At 43.2% G+C, this 21,371-nt stretch overlaps 1 protein-coding gene across 10 annotated transcripts in view; it reads right to left on the bottom strand.

Annotated features, from left to right (window-relative positions):
* Positions 1-21,371, bottom strand: part of sema3c (sema domain, immunoglobulin domain (Ig), short basic domain, secreted, (semaphorin) 3C) — a 303,601-nt gene that overhangs the window by 113,560 nt on the left and 168,670 nt on the right. For all 10 annotated transcript variants that reach the window (XM_078235587.1, XM_078235588.1, XM_078235583.1 and 7 more), the window contains one exon: positions 12,745-12,884. In XM_078235587.1, the coding sequence (XP_078091713.1) occupies positions 12,745-12,847 (103 nt within the window). In that variant the 5' untranslated portion in view covers positions 12,848-12,884. The remainder of the gene's footprint in view (positions 1-12,744; positions 12,885-21,371) is intronic.

Raw genomic sequence — 21,371 nt, 5'->3', positions numbered from 1 at the left:
GCAGCTTCCACCACCTTCTCAAGGACAACAAGAGATGGGCAATAAGTTCTGGCCAGCTAGCAATGCCCATGTCCCATGAATGAATTTTAGAAAACTGCAACAATGAATCATGGGCTTTTAAAACAAAATTATTATAATTTTCAAGCTCTTATTTTTCCCCCTGTATCACATCCCTCCTCCATGGAAACTTCCCCATGAGTTGCGATTGAGCTTGAGTTGAGTTCCTGTTGAGTTTGATGTCATGTGCTCTTACTCAACAAGTCCCTTGTGTAAACGGTGAGCAGTCATTGCGTGCACTGCGGTGGAGGAAGTTCTCAAACAATATGTTGGCTCTTGAATTGTATCGGCTGACCTTTAGTAACCTTGCACTCCAGTACAGGCAAACAGGATTCCTTTCACTTGGAAATGTGGGTGAAAATATCAACACCAAAACCATCAATATCTTCCGATTGCTTTTGCTAACCGTTTCTCGGCCTTTTGGCTAAGATCAAGTGTAGTATAGAAACCCTACAGTGCAGAAGGAGGCCATTCGGCCCATCGAGTCTGCACCGACCACAATCCCACCCAGGCCCTACCCCCTTATCACTACATATTTACCCGCTAATCCCTCTAACCTACACATCCCAGGACTCTAAGGGGCAATTTTTAACCTGGCCAATCAACCTAACCCGCACATCTTTGGACTGTGGGAGGAAACCGGAGCACCCGGAGGAAACCCACGCAGACACGAGGAGAATGTGCAGTATGGACAGGCTGCACTTGGTTGAGGTCATTAGGTTACATTTAAGCTTCATTTGAAGCAATTTTTAAAAGTGGCATCTCGGCCTTTTGGCTAAGATGCAAATGAAATCAAGCCTTGGAGGCGGTGAGTCTGCACCTACTCCAATCAGCTTGGCTCATGTAGATCAGGCCCAAGACAGGAGTGGAGGCCCTGTCTTGTCAGCTTGGATTGTAAATGTCTCAACTTGTTGAGACTCTGAATTGGACTTGATTTGATTGAATTGGAAAAGTATAAAAAAAAGTTAGAAGCCATTATGACAATGCGTAATGTCGTTGGTCCCTTTGACATTGTTGCCATTTGGAATGGGCGAAACGCCAGGATGGGGGATTGGGCTGAAATTAATCCAGACCAGTCCAAACTAACTGCTTGTTTTTGATACCAAAATCAATTAACAAGAAGTCACAATTTTTATGTGAAATGTCTGATTGATGCTCTTATGATCATTTACTTGCTTTGATCAGATTCCTTTCAGTGCTTTACTTATACAGGTGTTTGAACTGCTCATGCCCATGTTAAAATACTACAAGGAGAAATTTGGTGTAAGGTAGATGACATTAGTGACGATCCTGATTGGGCAGCATGGTGGCACAGTAGTTCGCACTGCTGCCTCACAGTGCCAGGGACACAGGTTCAATTCCAGCCTTGGGTGACTGCCTGTGTGGAGTTTGCACATTCTCCCTGTATCTGCATGGGTTTCCTCCGGGCGCTCCAGTTTCCTCCCACAGTCCAACGGTGTGCAGGTTAGGTGGATTGCCCCTTAGTGTCCTAAGACCTGTAGGTTGGGGGGATTAGAGGGGTGAACGTGTGCGATTATGGGGATAGGGCAGGGGTTGGGGCCTGGTTAAGATGCTCTGTCAGAGAGTCGGTGCAGACTCCTTCTGCACTGTAGGAATTCTATGATTTCTCCTCTTCGAGGGAAAGAGTGAACTAAACTTGCAAGAAACCACAGTGACTTGGATGAATGAAAGGAAACATAACATGAACACATTGGACTTGAATTACTGCAATAAAAAGTTGAACCAAAATAGTTCTTAGCAGGAAGTACATGTGGGATCCGGGAAAATAAAGAACCGGAATAGGTGAAAATTCTTGATTCTATAATTCCAACCTTACCCCACTGGCTCCATTCTGACTGCAGCTTGTGGTCGCAGTCATGTGTATACAGCTCAAGAAGTAATAAGGTGTGATATGCATTGCACCATTGTATCTACTTGCTGCTATTGATTACAATTGTTTTTTCCAAACTGGGGCTACTTTATGAAGTATTTCAGCACCAAATAAAGAATCTCTAACTTGCGGGGAGAACGCTGTTTCATCAATTTCAATTTCAAAATAATTTGCAAGAGTAACAGTGAAGAATATTGACATGCCACTTTCACCGTGCAGGAGATTTATATATTTCTATTTCACTCAATTTGATTTTTAATGCAGCAGGAAATCTATCAAAGTTTATGGGTCACGAATTAGCACTCCTCCCAGGGAATTATTTTTAAATTGCCTCAACCTTCCTGTAATTATCTGCTTGTCATGGAAACATAAGAATATAGAAAAAGGATTCGGAAAAAGATTGATTTTCACCTCAGGTTGGCAGGATGTATTGAGTGGACTGCCACAGGGGTCAGTGCTAGGGCCTAAGCTGTTTATAATTTATATCAATGACTTGGATGAAGGGGCCAAATGCGTGCTTACAAAATTTGCTGATGACACGAAGATAGGTAGGAAGGTAAGTTGTGAAGAGGACATATGGGCCGGAATTCTCTGGCCATTCACGCCGGTGGGGTTTTCTGGTCCCGCCGGCAGTGCACACCCCATCTGCGGGTCCCCCCCCCCCGGCGTGGGGTGACGTCAATGGGAATTGACAGTGCGGGACCGGAGAATCCCGTCACTAGCTAACAATGCGCCACCTCCTGCTGGTGAGAGAATATCGCTGGGAGGCCGGAGAATCTCGCCCAAGGAGTCTGCAAAGGGATATAAATAGGGGGTTAAATTTGTGGACCAAAATTTGGCAAATGGTGTGTAATGTGGGAAAATATGAATATGTCCACTTTTGGCAGGAAGAATAGAAAAGCAGCATATTATTTTATTGGAGAGAGATTGCAGAACTCTGAGGTACAGAGGGATCTGGGTGTCTTGGCACATAACTCACAAAATGTTAGCATGCGGGTACAACAAGTGATTAGGAATACACACGGAATGTCGTTGTTTATTGCAAGGAGAATGGAATATTAAAGTTGGGAAGTTTTGCTACAGGGGATTAGCCCAGGTTCAATGGAGAGGGCATGCCAGGAACAGCACCAGGCATATCTAAAAATGAGGTGTCAACCTGATGAAGCTACCAAACAGGGCTACTTGCATGCCAAATGGCAAAAACAGCAAGTGATAGATAGAGCTAAGTGATCCCACAACCAACGGACCAGATCTAAACTCTGCGGTCCTTCCACATACAGTCGAGAATGGTGGTGGACAATTAAACAACTCACTGGAGGAGGAGGCTCCACAAATATCCCCATCCTCAATGATGGAGGAGCCCAGGACATCTGTGCAAAAGATAAGGCTGAAGTATTCGCAGCAATCTTCAGCCAGAAGTGCCGGGTGGATGATCCATCTCAGCCTCCTCCAGCGGCCCCAGCATCTCTGATGCCAGTCTCCAGCCAATTTGATTCACTCTACGTGATAGCAAGAAACAGTTGGAGGCACTGGATACTGCAAAGGCAATGGGCCCTGATAACATTCCAGCAATAATACTGAAGACAATAGAACTTGTCCCTCCCCTAGCCAAGCTCTTCCAATACAGTTACAAAACCGGCATCTACCCAACAATGTGGAAAATTGCTCAGAGTATGCCCTATACACAAAAAGCAGGACAAAGTGACGGAAGGGGTTATCAACAGTGCTTTCAAGCAGCACCTGCTCAGCAATAACCTGCTTAGTGATGCCCAGGTTGGGTTTCGCCAGGGTCACTCAGCTCCTGACCTTAGTACAGCCTTGGTTCAAACATGGACGAAAGAGCTGAATTCCAGAGGTGAGGTGAGAGTGACAGCCTTTGACATAAAAGCCACATTCAAATGAGTGTGGCATCAAGGAGCCCCAGCGAAACTGGAATCAATGGGTATCAGGGGGCACACTCTCTGCTGGTTGGAGTCATACCTGGTACATAGGAAGATGGTTGTGGTTGTGGAGGGTCAGTTAACTCAGCTCCAGGATATCTCTGCAGGAATCCCTCAGGATAGTGTCCTAGGCCCAACAATCTTCAGCTGCTTCATCAATGACCTTCTCTCCATCATAAGGTCAGAAGTGGGGATGTTCGCCGATGATTGCACAATGTTCAGCACCATTCGCGACTCCTCAGATATTGAAGCAGTCCATGTTCAAATGCAACAAGATCTGGACACTATCCGGAATGGGCTGACAAGCGTCAAGTAACATTCACGCCCACACAAATGCCAGGCAATGACCATCACCAATAAGAGACACTCTAACCACCACCCCTTGACATTCAATGGTGTAACCATCATTGAATCCCCAACTGTCAATATCCTTGGGGTTACCATTGACCAGAAACTCAACTGGACCCACCACATAAACACAGTGGCTACAAGAGCAGGTCAGGGGCTAGGAATACTGCGGCGAGTAACTCACCACCTGACTCCCCAAAGCTTATCCACCATCTGCAAGGCACAAGTCAGGAGTGTGATGTAATACTCCTGACTTGCCTGGATGGGTGCAGCTCCAACAACACTCAAGAAGCTTGACACCATCCAGGACAAAGCAGCCTGTTTGATTGACACCACATCTACAAACATTCAATCCCTCTCCCACCGATGCTCAGTAGCAGCAGTGTGTACTATCTACAAGATGCACTGCAGCAATTCACCAAAGATCCTTAGACAGCACCATCCAAATCCATGACTACTCCCATCTAGAAGGACAAGGGCAGCAGATAAATGGGAACACCACCACCTGCAAGTTCCCCTCCAAGCCACTCACCATCGTGACTTGGAAATATATTGCTGTTCCTTCGCAGTCGCTGGGTCAAAATCCTGGAATTCCCTCCCTAACGGCATTGGAGATCAACCCACACAACATGGACTGCAGTGATTCAAAACGGCAGCTGACCACTACCTTCTCAAGGGCAATTAGGGATGGGCAATAAATGCTGGCCAGCCAGCGACGCCCGTGTCCCACGAATAATAAGAAAATTGTACAGCGTGTTGGTGAGACCACATCTGGAGCAGCATGTAGAGTTTAAGTCTCCTCATTTGAGAAAGGACATAATTGCATTAGAAGCAGTTCAGAGAAGATTCACGTGACTGACTTCTCGGATGAAGGGGTTATCTTATGAAAAAGGTTGGACAGGTTGGGCCATTGGAGTTTAGAGGACTGAGAGTTGATTATATTTGAAACATATATGATCTGAGGACTTGACAGGGTGGATGCTGAAAGGATGTTTCTCCTTGTGGGAGAGACTAGAACTAGGGGACACAGTTTAAAAATAAGGTGTCTCCTGTTTAAGATGGCGATGAGAAGAATTTTCTTCTCTCAAAGGGTTATGGGTCTATGGAATTCTCTTCCCCAGAGAGCAGTGGAGGGAGGGTCACTGAATATTTTAAGGCAGAGGTAGATAAATTATTGATTAACAAGGGAGTTAAAGGGTAGGTAGGAAAGTGGAGTTGAAGTTATAATCTGATCAACCATGAGCATATCCAATGGCAGGGCAGGCTTGAGGGGCCGAATGGCCTACTCCTGCTCCGAATTCATATGTTCAGGTTCCCTCGACATATAACATGAGCTAAATACAATTGACCTTTTCTTTCTCTAGACAAACATCAGCGTAGTTTGTCAAAGAATCAGAAAGTTGTTCATCTCGAGTCCCAGATTAATCAAATCATCATGTTTCTCTGATATACTCTACCAATGATGCAGCATATAGAAAAAAGGTACATTTTTCATACAAATGTACCAGGCCAAAATATGAGGGCTTGCAAAGTTGCACAGGGATATTTGATTTTGTGAAATTAGATTGTTTAATGCCTAACGGGAAGGTTGAATCCAGGGTTTAAGATCAGAAGATCTTGCAATCACTCAAGTATGCATCCTAGAGGAGAAACTGAAAATTGCAGTGTGACTTGTTACCCTGAGCTTGACAATAGGGATGAGAGCTGCACTCATTAACATTGGCCGACTCTATTTCTATTCTTTGTGGGTAATGCCTCCCTCTCTGGCAGGTGCCAACCCAGATGGAAGTTGAATATTTTAAACAATGGGCATTTCCAATCAAGACACACTACACATTCAGATTGTAAATAAGTTCAAATTCCTGCCTTTTCAAGGTGGCAATGGATGAATTAATTGATTAATGGAGAAAAAAAAATCCTGGAATTTGTGTGACCCTTGACTATTTTCCTAATTTAATGTTTGCATAGAAATTAGACTGTGGCATACTTACAAAAGCCCTGTGAAATGACAAGTGCCTTTAGAGAAATAAATGGGCACATGGAAATGCAAAGCAGATCTGTTTAATGTTGGCTGTTCAAGTGCTAATGGCAACATTATTCACTGGGTAACAGTGCACCATCGCGGAGTTACAAAGAGCCTGGGAACTGCTTTGCAGTTGAGAAAATCATGCAGTCTTGCGAAACAATCGTTAAGAATGGCTGCACAGGCTTTTAAAACGGCTTCCACTTTATAAACCCAGGAAAGTGAATATATTTGCAAAACGGCGCAATTATCCTCATAGGCATCTTTATATAACTATCACAAATTAAACTATAGACCGAGGGCCGCCTGGAGTGGCATCATTGTGAGGAACACCTGGCAGTGGTGTGACTGAAAACCATTTGGGCTTTCCGCACAGTTATGAAGCTTGACATTGGCAAATCCAGCTACATTTACTGCGGATTTTTTTCCTTTACTGTTTACATAGCTCTGCAACTTGCACCTGTTTACTTCTCACTGACTGAATGTTATTCCGTTGCAATATTATACATTTGATGAATTCTGCTAGGAAACAAGAAAGTGATTTCAACAGAGTAACAATCACACAGTTCAATATGCCTCCAGCTCCTATTTCAGTAACGCTCCTTATGAACAGGTATATTATGTCTGCTGTACTGTTTTGAGAGCATCAGTTGTATTACGGTGTAGTTAAAATGGTACAACAATGTTCATACAATCACTGAATAGTACAGTACAGCACAGAAGGAAACCATTTGACCCATTGAGTCTGCACTGACTTTTTCAAAGAAAGAACATTAGCAAAAGTCTCACTCCCCTGCTCTTTCCCAGTATCCCTGTAGTTTTTTTTCTCCTTCAATATTTATCAAATTCCCTCTTGAAAGTGGCACGGTGGCACGCACCATGGATTAACACTGCTATCTCACAGTGGCAGGGATCCGAGTTCGATTTCCGGGCATGGGTCACTGTTGGTGTGGAGTCTGCACATTCTCCCCATGTCTGCGTGGGTTTCCTCCGAGTGCCCTGGTTTCCTCCCATAGTCCGAAAGATGTGCTGGTCAGGTGCATTGGCCGTGCGAAATTCTCCCGCAGTGTAACCGAACAGGCGCCAGAGTGTGGTGACTAAGGGACTTTCACAGTAACTTCATTGCAGTGTTAATGTAAGCTTACTCGTCTACTCGTCACACCAATAAATAAACTTATTCATAGAATCGTTGAATCATAGAAACCCTACAGTGCAAAAGGAGGCCATTCAGCCCATTGAGTCTGCACCGACAACAATCCAATCCAGGCCCTATCCCCGTAACCTCATATATTTAACCCGCTAATCCCTCTAACCTATGCATCCCGGGACACTAAGGGGCAATTTTAGCATGGCCAATCAATTATAGAATTTGTATCCACCATCCTATCGGGCAATGTATTCCCAATTCGAAGAACTCGTACTGGTAAGATTTTCCTCATGTCAATTTTGCTTCTTTTGTGGATCACATTTAAATTCATGCCCATGAAAGCAAAATACTGCAGATGTTGGAAATCTGAAATAAAAACAGAAAATGCTGGATAAACTCAGCAGGTCCGGCAGCATCTGTGGAGAGAGGAACACTGTTAATGTTGTGAGTCCTTGTGGCACTGAGAAGACTCACAACGTTAACTCTGTTTCTCCACACATGCTACCAGACCTGCTGAGTTCATCCAGCATTTTCTGTTCATATTTTAAATTCATGCCCCAATTGAAAACTGTCTCTCTTTATTCATCTTCCTGAACTACGTGATATTGCACAACTCTTCTCAAATCTCCTCTGAGTTTTCCCTGCAGTAAGGAAAAACAACCCCAGCTTGTCCACTCTAACTGTGTAACTGTACTATCTTTGGAGCCATTAAGAGAAAATCTCTTCTGTACCCTCTCGGAAGGCTGACTTTAAGAAGCAAATCAATCTCAGATTCCTCCAATGCTCACAATCCTCTTAAGGTTTCCTCTCCTGGTTTACTGAGATTGAATCATTTGCTTTCATCGATTGCCAAATATCTGGAATGCTAGCTCTGACCGTGTTGGCAGATCACTAAACCTTTACACCAAGTGAAAAGTGAGCAATAGCCCTGGGTGCACATTAGTTACGGTAAGAAAGTCAATCCAACTTTCCGAGGCTGAAATAACATCCTGCAGTTTGCTATCGGTGTGTTTTAGAGGAGCGATTTCACTGAAAACTTGTGCAATTAAAATCAAGGTAATAAACTGCTTGCTTCAAATTTGTTGATATGAACTTAGCAATAACACTTACACTGAACTCAATATTCAACATTTGTCTGATCATTACAGTGAATTGCAGTGACTGCTGCAATGTAGGCAACTAGTCACACATTCCAATACCATTGAAATCAAGAGGCTACCAGCATGTAAGTGATTCCATTCAAAGGCAGAAGCATATCTACATTATCTAAAGCATCAGCTAAAGTGAATCCTTTGGACGATGAGACTGGAGAGTTAATACTGGGGAACACAGAAATGGCAGAGATGCTAAATAAATATTTTGCCTCAGGTTTCATGGTGGGGGGCACTAGTATTATCCCAATAGTAACAGGTAATGCAGAGTAAATAGAAAGAGAGGAACTTACCCAATCGTCAGCAATAAGGAAATAGTACTCAACAAACTATTGGGATTGAAGGCAGACAAGTCCCCAGGGCCCAGTGTCCCACATTCGAGGATATTAAAGGAAATGGCAGTGGAAATAGCAAATCCATTGGTTATAATATTCCAAATTTCTTTTGATGTGGGAATGGTTCCAGTGGATTGGAAAAATGCTAATGTAACGCCCTTATTCAAAAATGAAGGGAGGCAGAAAGCAGGAAACTATAGACAAGTTAGTTTAACGTCTGTTATTGGAAAATTGTTAGAATCCATTATTAAGGAAGTAACAACAGGACATTTGGAAAGTCAAAAATGTAATCCATCAGAGTCAGCATGGTTTTATGAAGGGTAAACTGTGTTTGACTAATTTGCTAGACTTCCCTGAAGATGTAACAAGCCAAGTGGATCCTGTTGATGTAGTATATCTGGACTTCAGGAAAGTGTTTGATAAGGTGCCACACAGAAGGTAAGATCACATGGGGTTAGGGGTAATTAGCTTGGATGGAAGACTGGCTAACGAACCTGATGAAGAAGCAGCGCTTCGAAAGCTAGTGGCTTTTGCTACCAAATAAACCTGTTGGACTTAACCTGGTGTTGTGAGACTTCTTACTGTAACTGACAGAAGGCAGAGAGTTGGGATAATTTTTTTTTCTCTGGTTGGCAACATACAACTACTGGGGTGACACAGGGTTCAGCCCTCGGGCCCCAACTATTTACAATCTATATTAATGACTTGGGTGCAGGAATAGAAGGTACTATAGCTAAATTTGCAGATGACACTAAAATAGATGGGATAGTAAGTTGCATTGAGGAAATTATAAATTTACAAATGGACGTAGATAGGTTAGGTGAGTGGGTCAAAATGTGGCAGATGGAGTTTAACATGAATAAGTATGAGGTTAGTTTAGTTCAGTTTATTTACTAGTGTCACAATAAGCTTACATTAACACTGCAATGAAGTTACTGTGAAAATCCCCCAGTCGCCGCATCCTATGGTTGCAAAATGGAAAGGCAACTTATTATCTAAATGGAGAGAGATATCGGGGTGCTTCAGTGCAGAGGGATCTGGGTGTCCTTGTGCATGAGTTGCAGAAAACTGTTATGCAGGTACAGCAGATAATAAGGAAAGGAAATGGAATGTTGGCATTTATAGCTAAAGGAATAGAGTATAAAAGTAAGGAAGTGTTGCTGCAACTATACAAGGCATTGGTGAGACCGTACCTGGAGTACTGTGCACAGTTTTGGTTCCCTTATTTGAGGAAAGATGTAGTGGCATTAGAGGCAGTTCAGAGGAGGTTCATGGGACTGATTCCAGAGATGAGGGGTTTGTCTTATGAAGAGAGATTGAGCAGTTTAGGCCTATACTCTCTAGAGTTTGGAAGAATGAGAGGAGATCTAATTAAGGTATATAAGATGATAAAAGGTAATGACCAAGTCGATGTAGAGCAGATGCTTCCTCTTGTGGGGCAATCTAAAATAAGAAGGTCACAGTTTTAGGATAAGGGGTAGCAGATTTAAAACAGAGATGAGGAGAAAATACTTCTCTCAAAGGGTCGTGAATTTGTGCAATTCACCACCCCAGAGTGTGGTGGATGCCGGGACATTGAGTAAATTTAAGGAGGAGATAGACAGATTTTTAATTAGTAATGAGTGAAAGGTTATGGAGAACGGACAGGTAAGTGGAGTTGAGGCCGAGATGCGATCAGCCGTGATCGTATTGAATGGCGGAGCAGGCTCAAGGGGCTGAATTGCCTAATCCTGCTCCCAGTTCTAAGTTCTTATTAACTGCTGGCTATTTCATGCTGATTTACTGCCTTTCCACAGAGGTGAGCTGAAGTGTGATGCCTGCTTGGTGCCTGTGACATTAAATGAAACCCAAACTCTATTTCCGTTTGGGCCATCATTGCAAGCCTGTGGGGAAATGGCTCTGCCGACTTTGCGCCCAGTTTGGGCATAAGTTCAATTTCTCATCCATGGGCACTGATAATTTGAGTCACAGAACATTGGAGGTGTCAGGGAAGCATGAGATTTGCACTCACGTTCATCATATTTGCTGTACTCTCAACATTTCCAAGTTTGCCACCTCAAATTTCTACGAATTGATGGAAGGGCTGGGAATGTCAATCTGCAGGAGTTCAGTAGAGCAAAGTTTGTTGACAGCTTCATAACTGACATTTGCTGAATGCCTCTGTATTGGACATTGCGGCACAAAATGGCAGGTCCACGAAGGAAGTGGACTCAATCCTCAAATACCTTCACCAGATTTATTTCATAAATGTTATACATTGCGTAAATCAGAGCAACATTTTACATTCCTTCCAATTTATTATTTTCAGGTGAACTTTCGCCAACAACCCAACTGATCAGGAACAATGTTTTAGTCTTGCATTGAATCTAAGTTTTAAAAAATCAGAATAGCTTCTGACTGGTAGCATTCCTGGCTCTAAGTCAACCCAATATAGGGTTGATACCTCACTCCGCGTCTCTGGTGATCTTGGACCAGAGTCCCAGCTGTGAATTCGGGATTGACAATCAACGAGATATCGGAGTTTGGTTGGTGTTGGTAATTAATGACATAATTGTTTCCAAAAAGACAAGAAAACCTTTGCAAAAAAAAACCAGTCAGTCCAGGATGGCATGGCAGCATGATGGCACAGTGGTTAGCACTGCTGCCTCACAGAGTCAGGGACCCGGGTTCAATTACAGCCTCGGGTGAAGGTCTGTGTGGAGTTTGCACATTCTCCCCGTGGGTTTCCTCTGGATGCTCTGGTTTCCTCCCACAGTCCAAACATGTGCATGTTAGGTTGATTGGCCATGCTAAATTGCCCCTTAATGTCAGGAGGATTAGCAGGGTAAATATGTGGGGTTACGGGGATCGGGCCTGGGTGGGATTGTGGTCGGTGCAGGCTCGATGGGCCGAATGGCCTCTTTCTGCACAGTAGGGATTCTATGATTCTATGAGGATCGGAACTCTGGTTTGCTCCCTCTCCTCACTGAGACATCCATGTTCTCTTGCTGGTCACTCAGTACAATGTCCCTCTTCCATGCACGTTCAGACATGGTAAGCTAGTCAGGTGCTGTTTAATGTGAAAACAGATGTTCCAATGGAAGCAAGTAAATTCTTTTGCCATAAAACAAATTAATTGTGCATCTTTTCTTGATTTCTAAATTTCAGCTCAAAAATGTTCCATTCTGCCTCTTTACATACAGATTCTATCAGCTGCACAGAATAAAATTCCCAAATATACAAACATGCAACTATTTCTTCCGTTGAAGTGAATATGATAGAATTACAAATGATCATATAAACAAATCATTTAAAGGGTGGGATTTTATGATCTCGCTCATCCCGAAACCATAAAATCCCACCCGAGGTTCCGCCCCTCGCCTGCTCCGTGGCGGGGGGGAGGGGGTGGGGGGGGGGGGGGCATAAAATTCTGGCCAAAATGTTGAACCAAAAAATGAAAATCTGCACCTCTGGAGAGAGAATAGAACCAACGTTTCAAGTCCGAATGACCCTTCGTCAGTGTGGAAAATATTGATGCTGTTTAAAATTTTCTTTGCTGAACAAATAATCCTTTTACTACTCACTTAGCGCCTAATTAACCAACATCCGATCTGCCGATACGCTGAAGAACTTTCTTACTTGCTTGCACACAAAAAAAGGACTGCATTAGACGCCTGTGGACCATTTGACCTCAGTAACTTCAACAAAAATGTAGTCACAGCTGTGTCTATTCTACAGCACACAGGCACACCTTTCTTCAGTTTCTTTTACAATATTGCTGCTTTGTCAATGAAAAGCCCAACACATCATCAGGAAGTGGGTATTTAACATCGCTGAACGTCGGAATTTATACTCTCAATATTTTGCACTTACCTTCAAATGTGAGGCCCACACGTGGCAAGGTCTGCTGATGACTGAAAATTTTCCTGCACTCCAGAAAGATTCCCAGGACCACAAGGTGAAATAATTTGGCCATTTTGTGAGCAATCAGTATTCTGTCTGATCAGAATAAGCTGCAGAAAAATCAAGAGAGAATTATTAGAGAGATATTTTTAACATATACTCATTATGTCGTGAGACATCTGGAGAAATGTATTCACTTTAATCCACTAAAAAAAAGTTTAAATTTATTTATTAGTGTCACAAGTAGGCTTACATTAACACTGCTGTGAAGTTATTGTGAAAATCCCGTAGTTGCCACACTCCGGTGCCTGTTCGGGTACGTTGAAGGAGAATTTAGCATGGCTAATGCACCTAACCAGTATGTCTTTCGGACTGTGGGAGGAAACCAGGGCACCCGGAGGAAACCCACGCAGACACGGCAAGAACATGCAGACTCCGCACAGACAGTGACCCAAGCCGGGAATTGAACCTGATCCTTAGTGCTGTGAGGCAGCAGTGCTAACCAATGTCCTATGTCCTACATAAAATTGTTTTCCCTAGGACAGGTGGGAGCGAGTTGCTAGCTTGGGATCCAATTGAGAGAGTTTAAACTTTAATGAATACATTGAAAATCATTGAGTTTTGTTTTATGTCGTTTGAAGACTTGCCTGTGATTCCATACTTGAAAGTGGCTTATTGAAAATCTGTAGGAAAATCAAGTTGAAGCATATTTATCACTGTGATTGTCAATTTCCACCTCTGTAACCTTGCCTGACTTTACACCAGTCTCAGCTCATCTGCTGCTGAAACCCTTCCTTCCCTCGAAACTCAACTATTCCAATTAACTGCTTGCTGCTCTTCCACAGTCTACCCTCTGTAAACTTAAAACATCCAAAACTCTGCTGCTCGTCTCTTCACTCACACCAAGTCCTGTCCCCTTAATTCACCCCTGTCATCACTGATCTCTGGCTCCCAGTCAAGCAATGTTTTTCATTTTAATATTCTCATCCTTGTTTTCAAATTTCTCCATGGCCTTGCCCATCCCTATCTCTGTAACCTCTTCCAGACCCACAACCCTCCCTACTAGGGATGGGCAATAAATGTTGGCCAGCCAGCGACGCCCATGTCCCACGACTGAATAAAAAAAAGATATCTGTTGGCCTCTTTGTATTCTGGCCTTTTGAGCATCCTTAATTTTAGTTTAGTTTAGTGCTGGTTAGGTGCATTGGCCATGCTAAATTCTCCCTCAGTGTACCCGAACAGGCGTCGGGGTGTGGCGACTAAAGGTTTTCACAGTAACTTCATTGGACTGTTAATGTAAGCTGATTTATGACACTAATAAAATAAACTTAAACTAGTTGTTCCACCGTCGATGGCTATGCCTTGAAATTGCGTTGGTCCCAAGCTCTCGAATCCCTCCCTACACTTCTCCGCCTCACTTTTCTCCCTTAAGCCAATCCTTAAAGCCTACCTTTTTGACCAAGTTTTTGGTCATCTAGCCTAATGTCTCCTTAAGTGGCTTGGTGTCATATACTTCACTTTATGATGCTCCTGCGAAGTGCTTTGGAATGTTTTTACATTACAACTTACATTAACATATGGCGGGATTTTCCAGTCCCCCCGGAGTGTGTTTTCCACGGCGGAGGATGCTCATTATTGACCACCGGTGGAATCTTCCATTCCCGCCAATACGTGGCTCACCCGTCCAATCAGTGGGGGAACCTACCATGGTGAAGTCACCTTTGACGGGACCGGAAGATCCCACCGACTGGAAGGGCTGGAAAATCCTGCTCATAATGTAAGTTGCTGTTTATTAAATGAATTAAAATAATGGAAGGATAACATTTGTGTCATCAGGTTCCATGGTTGTACATGCAGACCATCAAATTGGCATCCATTGTCCACAGTTGGAACCTATCCCATTTCACACAGCTTCATGAAGCCAAAATTAACATGATCCAAACAAAGTGCCATGATGTCCAGTTTAGAAAAGTTAACTCTCGCCTGTGTTGCTCTGTTAGTCTTATATTGAAATGACCATTCCAGCTGTTTGTCATCTTCATTGTACATAGACAGGGCCTACTCCTGGAAAAACCTTTCAGGAATGAACATTGTTTCCATCGACCACACCAGTGGTGGAATAGTGTGTATGAAAAATGTAAACACTTCCTAGTTTTCTGGCTTTGAGGCATAAATATTTGCCCTTTGAAATGGCATTTAGTGCATATAACCACCACCTGCTTTTAACCATCATCAAATTCATGCTAACATTAACTATTTTATAAGTCTTTTTTTATCGATGAACGAGTTTGTTAGTATGGGCAAACGTTTTTATCTATTAGTGGCGCACAATATTCTTGTCAATAAACTTAGTATGATCTTCATTATTCTGAATAGATGTTACTTTTCCACTTTAAAACTACATGCTGAAATGTTACTTTTAAAGAGATATTCATGATATAAGTTAATTGGATTGATTTGGATGTAAAAGAAAAGCCTTTACGTATATTAGAAAGAAATATGAAGAAATAATTTTGAGTAATAGTATGTAGGAAGCCGACTGAATATAAGGAGGATTGAAAAGGTCCTGGTTAATCACAACTGGGTGCTTTGATCACGGAGCATTGAGTTTGCATTGAAGACAACATATGGCCAACAGATTTAAAAGCTGCCATTGTTATTCAAAATCCTGATTTACAACTCAATATCCTGTTACATCCATCTATTGAACATGAAAAATATGCAAGTGAATGTTTTAGAAACATTAACGTTGGAGTGCAAAACCTTCAATCAATATTAAATCCACAAATCATCATGGAATTCTTTTGTGCTGCCCAACAATTGCCGCATTCACTTTCTAGTCTTTAACCCCCAGGATATCCTCTCTGCCTGTTGCAAAGGACGGCATTGAGAGTGGACTGTCAGTTGATTTCTCAGATCCATACTGGATCTGCTTTTACATTGAGGAGGCAAGCATACATTTGTATTATCTTGTTAAGATAGATTTGGTCAGCACAGGGCCAATTCTATGGCGCTGACCTTCCAACGGGCAGTTGTGTTCACAGGTGGCACAGGTCACAGGGAGTCATCCTGATTCTGTAATTCATGTTTCCCGCGGGCTCACTAATATTCCACACTCCGTCATGTCCCAAGCGTTAAAAAATACCAACATAACTTTGCCGACACGAGTGTTTTATTTCTGTTGGGAAAGCTAGGGGAGGACAAAGGCCTAAAGTGAAGGGCATCACCAAAGCAGAAAGAGAAGGGAACATCAAACATTGAGATAAGGAGGTAGCAAACTTGTCATATTAATGTCATGTCAATTTGTGACACTGCTAAAGTATAACAGATGGCCGGGAATGTGTTCCAAGGCTGTGCTATTATCTTGCAGCTGGGATTGTGTTACAATGTTTATGAAAACTCATCTGAATCCCAAGAGTATGTTTGAACTTAAACATATCTGTAGATATTTCACACACGCACACATTTTCTTTACATCTGCCGAGTTGAAACCATGATAGGTGCTAGGATTTCCCAAGCACCTGCCTGGTTGACAATATTTGATTTAAATGAAGGAGGACACTGCTTTTCTTGTACTAGTGGGTTAATGAACAGAGTTATTACCTGGGTGGTTTTAAACTCAGAAAGATTCCATTGTCAGTCTGTACTGAATTTGTGAATCTTAGTTGGCATGGCAGTGGAAGTGCTACAATTGATCTCAATACCCCTCAACCGAGCAGATCTGGCTGATTTATGCTCATAATTTCACTCCAGTGATAACACGGTAGAATATCGTGTGGCTTATTGAAAAAGAAAGTGTGATATCTTTTCACATGGGAGGAACAGGGTCACTTATGCTGTGTTATCTGGTCGGATCCTTCTGTATAAAGTCAGGAGTCCTGCAGAATGAAAACAGCACATGTTTCAAGGAGGGGAACGTTTAATGTTCTCCTGTGGAGTTTTTCCTGCCTTGGAGAAGTTACTTGTAGCAGAAACAGTGGAAGACTGAAACACAGCGGCTGCGATTCTCCCATCGCGCTGCCCTAATTTTTTAGCGCAGCAGGCCGGGAGATTCTTGCGTTGGCCGATTTGTGGGGTTCACGTGAGCGTTCGCACCCCGCTAGCAACTCCCCGCTAGCGAGTGTCTACTCCATGCCGGAAATCGGCGGGGAGACGCAAAGACCATTTACCATTTTAATCTAATTTAATATGTTTAGCAGGCCCAGGACTGAAATCTCCGGGCCCACCTTGTTTCATTCTCAGTGGGACTTACAGTAGCTCCCCACTTTTGGGGAGCTAGCTGCGCAACACTGCTGGGGTGAAGGGGAACAATCGGGACCCTCAGACGATCGAACGCTGGGGGAGTACCCCGTGGGCATTGGCACCCTAGCAGTGCCAGCCTATGCCTCCTAGCACTGCCCAAGAGACAAAGTGCCCATGCCCAGGGGACACCTTGGCACAGCCCATCGGGCATGGGACAGTGACAAGGGGGTGGGGTAAATGGGTGCAGGGCCTAGGGGGTAATCAGGGGGGGTGAGGGGTCCCGTTGCCACTCTGCAGTCAGGATTGGTGAGGGAAGCAAGGAGGCCAGCGATCGGGTGGGCTGGCCTGGGCGGTGGGGGGGGGGGAGTCAGCCGGGGGGGGGGGCATTCAGCCTGCTGGGGGAGTCGGCACTGCATGGGAGGTTACTGCCCGGGGGGGGGGGGGGGGGGGGGGGGGGGGGTCAATCGGAGGGGGATGCTGGAGATCACCGGGCGGGGGGAGGGGCAGGGGGGGCAATGATCAGACCGTGGGGAAACGGAGAGCCGGCATTGCGGGGGTCGCAGGGCTGGCCAGCAATCGGGAGGCCACCAGTGTAGGGTCACTGCACATGCACCGACCTCGGCACTGACAGATCAGCGCATGCAAACTGGCCCACTCAGCACGCTGATTTCAGCCTCTCCAGTGGGAATAGGCCCCGCCCATTGAAACTTAATGATATTCACACTGGTGGCAACTGCAATGCACAGAGTGTGCGAGATTCTTCTCTGAGCTCCCACTGAAAAAAACACCATGAATTACTCCAGCTTTCATGCAAATTCGACACTCCGAAAGTTTTTGGGATAATTCCGCCCAGCATCTCGGTGATTACTGCAAGTGCATGCTGTGATCTGATTTACTGGTGGAAGGAGGATTGGAGGTTGGAGAGGTAATCTTACTGGAAGCCAAGCTCATCATTCAAGTTTTGAATCTCCCACCACCCACCCCCTTAATTTCCCTAAGATACTGCTTTATCTGACAGCTTAAGAACTGTGAAACCTCAATGTTCTACAATGGTAGCTCTCATAAATGACAGGCTGTTTAGACCTCAGGCTCATAGCTATCTGTCTGCCTGTCGATGCTCGGTTACCTGTGATACTGGGTTGCTATAGAAATGTTAACCATCACCTGCAGAACTTCTACATCTGCTTCCAGATCAGCCCCAAATTCTCGATTATATTGTTAATGAAACAATTAATCAGCAGTGTTCTCCACTGTCTCATTTAGCCAACTTGCATTGGAAGGTTATTTTCTTATATAAGTCACAGACCACAATGTATATGGCATGTTTTAGTAGGAGTTACACCAGATCAACCTTTCCATTCCGGTGATGATGATAATCAAATCAATGATTGTTTTTCCAAATAGTGCCGGAAGAGTGCCAACCACTTGTGTAAATAATGCACCCAGTTTTATTTGATTTGATTTGATTTGATTTATTATTGTCACGTGTATTAGTATACAGTGAAAAGCATTGTTTCTTTCCCACTATACAGACCGCACATAAAGAAGGAAATGAGAGAGTGCAGAATGTAGTGTTACAGTCATAGCTAGAGTGCAGAGAAAGATCAACTTTAATGCGAGGTAGGTCCATTCAAAAGTCTGATGGCAGCAGCGAAGAAACTATTCTTGAGTCGGTTGGTACGTGACCTCAGACTTTTGTATCTTTTTCCCGATGGAAGAAGGTGGAAGAGAGAATGTCTGGGGTGCGTAGGGTCCTAGATTATGCTGGCTGCTTTGCCGAGGCAGCGGGAAGTGTAGACAGAGTCAATGGATGGGAAGCTGGTTTGCGTGATGGATTGGGCTACATTCACGACACATGTGTGTGTGTGTGTGTACGCGCGCATGCATGTTTGCATGCATGCGTCTATGTGTATGCATGTGTGTGTAGTCCCTTATATAATTTTGTTACACCTGATAGTATTTTGTTGAGCAAACTTTGGAGTTTTTTTAACCTTTGTCCTTCTCTCACTGCTTAATGCTATGGTATTTGTCAAGGTCAAATTAGAGTTTACTCGGCAGATACTATCCATATAGAAAGATTGCTGTGTTTCTTATCCACAGGCTATTGAAACGTACTGTTCTGTTTAGTTCTCTGACCATTTAGTAACTGAACACATACCACTTATACCACCCATGTTAAAATGGACAGAATTACTTTTTTGCATAGTCAGAAAATTATCAGGCTAGTCATTTTTATATCATAATCAAAAGAATCAAAAGAACTAGGAGCAGGAGTAGGCAATTTAGCCCCTCGAGCCTGCTCCACCATTTAATACGATCATGGGTGATCTCATCTCAGCCTCAGCTCCGCTTTCCTGCCCGTTCACCATAGTCCTTCAAACACTTACTAATTAAAAATCTGTCCTTAAATTTACTCAAAGTCCCGGCATCCACCACACTCTGGAGCAATGAATTCCACAGACTCACAACCCTTTGAGAGAAGCAATTTTTCCTCATCTCTTTTTAAATCTGCCAACCTTTATCCCAACACTATGACCTCTTGTTCTAGATTACCTTACAAGAGGAAACACCGTCTTGTATGATGGCTTCAGAATTGACCTTACCTTCACCATCTTGGCACATGGAATTTAAACTCAATGAAACATTATTTTGAAACAATGCCCATTTGTAGACAAATGGGCATTTGTCAATTATGAAACATTCAGAATAGAATACACTTCATTACATAATATGACATTTCCATTGGAAATCATTACAGAGCTATAACTGACTTAGATATATTGTTTGACATGCATATTTTACAACAGAAATCATCTCCGTACCGGAATTACATCAACTAAGCTCATGGCTAATAATTTAACGCCTTTCTAACATGTTATGATCAACATCATATGCTACATTGTTATATAAATGAAGACAGAGTCCATAGGTATAAGAGAACCATTTTTGAAGCTCTTCAATAAACCAACCTTAATTTAGTCTGCCAAGCTGGGGCTCAAATGTAACTTAGGCTGAAAATATAAACATGACCAAGAACGTAAGGTATAAATCAAAGAAGTGGACAATGTTTAATCTGATTTGACATTATTAATAGTCACATGAAATTCTTAACTCAATCTGACATATCAACCTCTTGTTCTTATATCCATTGAACAGAGTAAAGTGCGAAAGTAATATAGAACCATAGAACTGTTCAATGCAAAAGGAGGCCATTTGGTCCCTCAAGCCTGCACCAACAACAATCCCACCCAGACACTATCCCCTTAACCCCATGTAGTTACCCTGCTAATCACCCTGACACAAAGGGGCAATTTAGCATGGCCAATCCAGCTAACCTGCACATCTTTGAACTGTGGGATGAAATAGGAGCATCTGGAAGAAATCCATGCAGACACGGGGAGAATGTGCAAACCCTGCACATATAGTTTACTGCACTGCATGGTAATTTTAAACTATGAACCAGCACAAAAAGGAAATCTTTTGAGAAAGATAATCAGAAAACACTTGAGCAAAGTTTGCATTTGTCATGCATTTTACAAAGGTTGGCGGAGACATTCTAGCTGGAGGCAGTGCAGGCAAGAACAATAAAGTTGATCTCCAGTGTCAGCAATAGACTGAATAGGCTTGCTGCAGCATCTGAAAGGGGAGCTTGTATTGGTCTAGGAGTTTGTTACGGCCATTGAAAACATTAACCCGACTATCCTCAACCGTAATTATCTTGTAATCTTGTGAAGAATTGAACAATCCTCTTGCTCAGCTGTGTGTATTAAATGTGGATAATTTCTCCTTGACACTCCATTAAATTTGCTCGTAAAAATAAATCCATGCACAAGTGGCAGCAGAACGTCCTTCACTATCTGCCAGAGCACCTTGGGAGAGCAGAAGAAATCTGACACTGCAGGAAGGGTATTTTCTATACAAAATATCAAAGGTTAGAAGCCATTGCATATTGAGGGGCTGAAAGGACATTAAAAAGAGTCAGGAGCTATTTCAATTTAGGAGTCCATTGAAGGGCTCAGTTGATATTATTAGGTTATTGCTCAATCTCAGATTTTTTGTTCTTCACTATTGTGACTTTTGACATCATCTGAGAATAAACTGCACCCTCACCCTGCTAGTTGCTGCATATTATTCGGCAAGGTGACCATGTATTTTGATAATTAATTTGGTAATCCACAACAGCACATACAATTAATTTTTGTAATTGGCTTTCATAGAATCATAGAATCTCTACAGTGCAGGAGGAGGCTATTTGGCCCTTTGAGCTGCACTGGCAACAATCCCACTCAGGCCCTATCCCTGTAACCCCATGCATTTACCCTGTTGTCCCCCTGACACTAGGGGGCAATTTAGCA

This window comes from Mustelus asterias, chromosome 19 (genome assembly GCF_964213995.1).
Source record: "Mustelus asterias chromosome 19, sMusAst1.hap1.1, whole genome shotgun sequence".
Lineage (NCBI taxonomy): Eukaryota > Metazoa > Chordata > Chondrichthyes > Carcharhiniformes > Triakidae > Mustelus > Mustelus asterias.
This window is presented reverse-complemented; position numbering and strand designations above follow the sequence as displayed.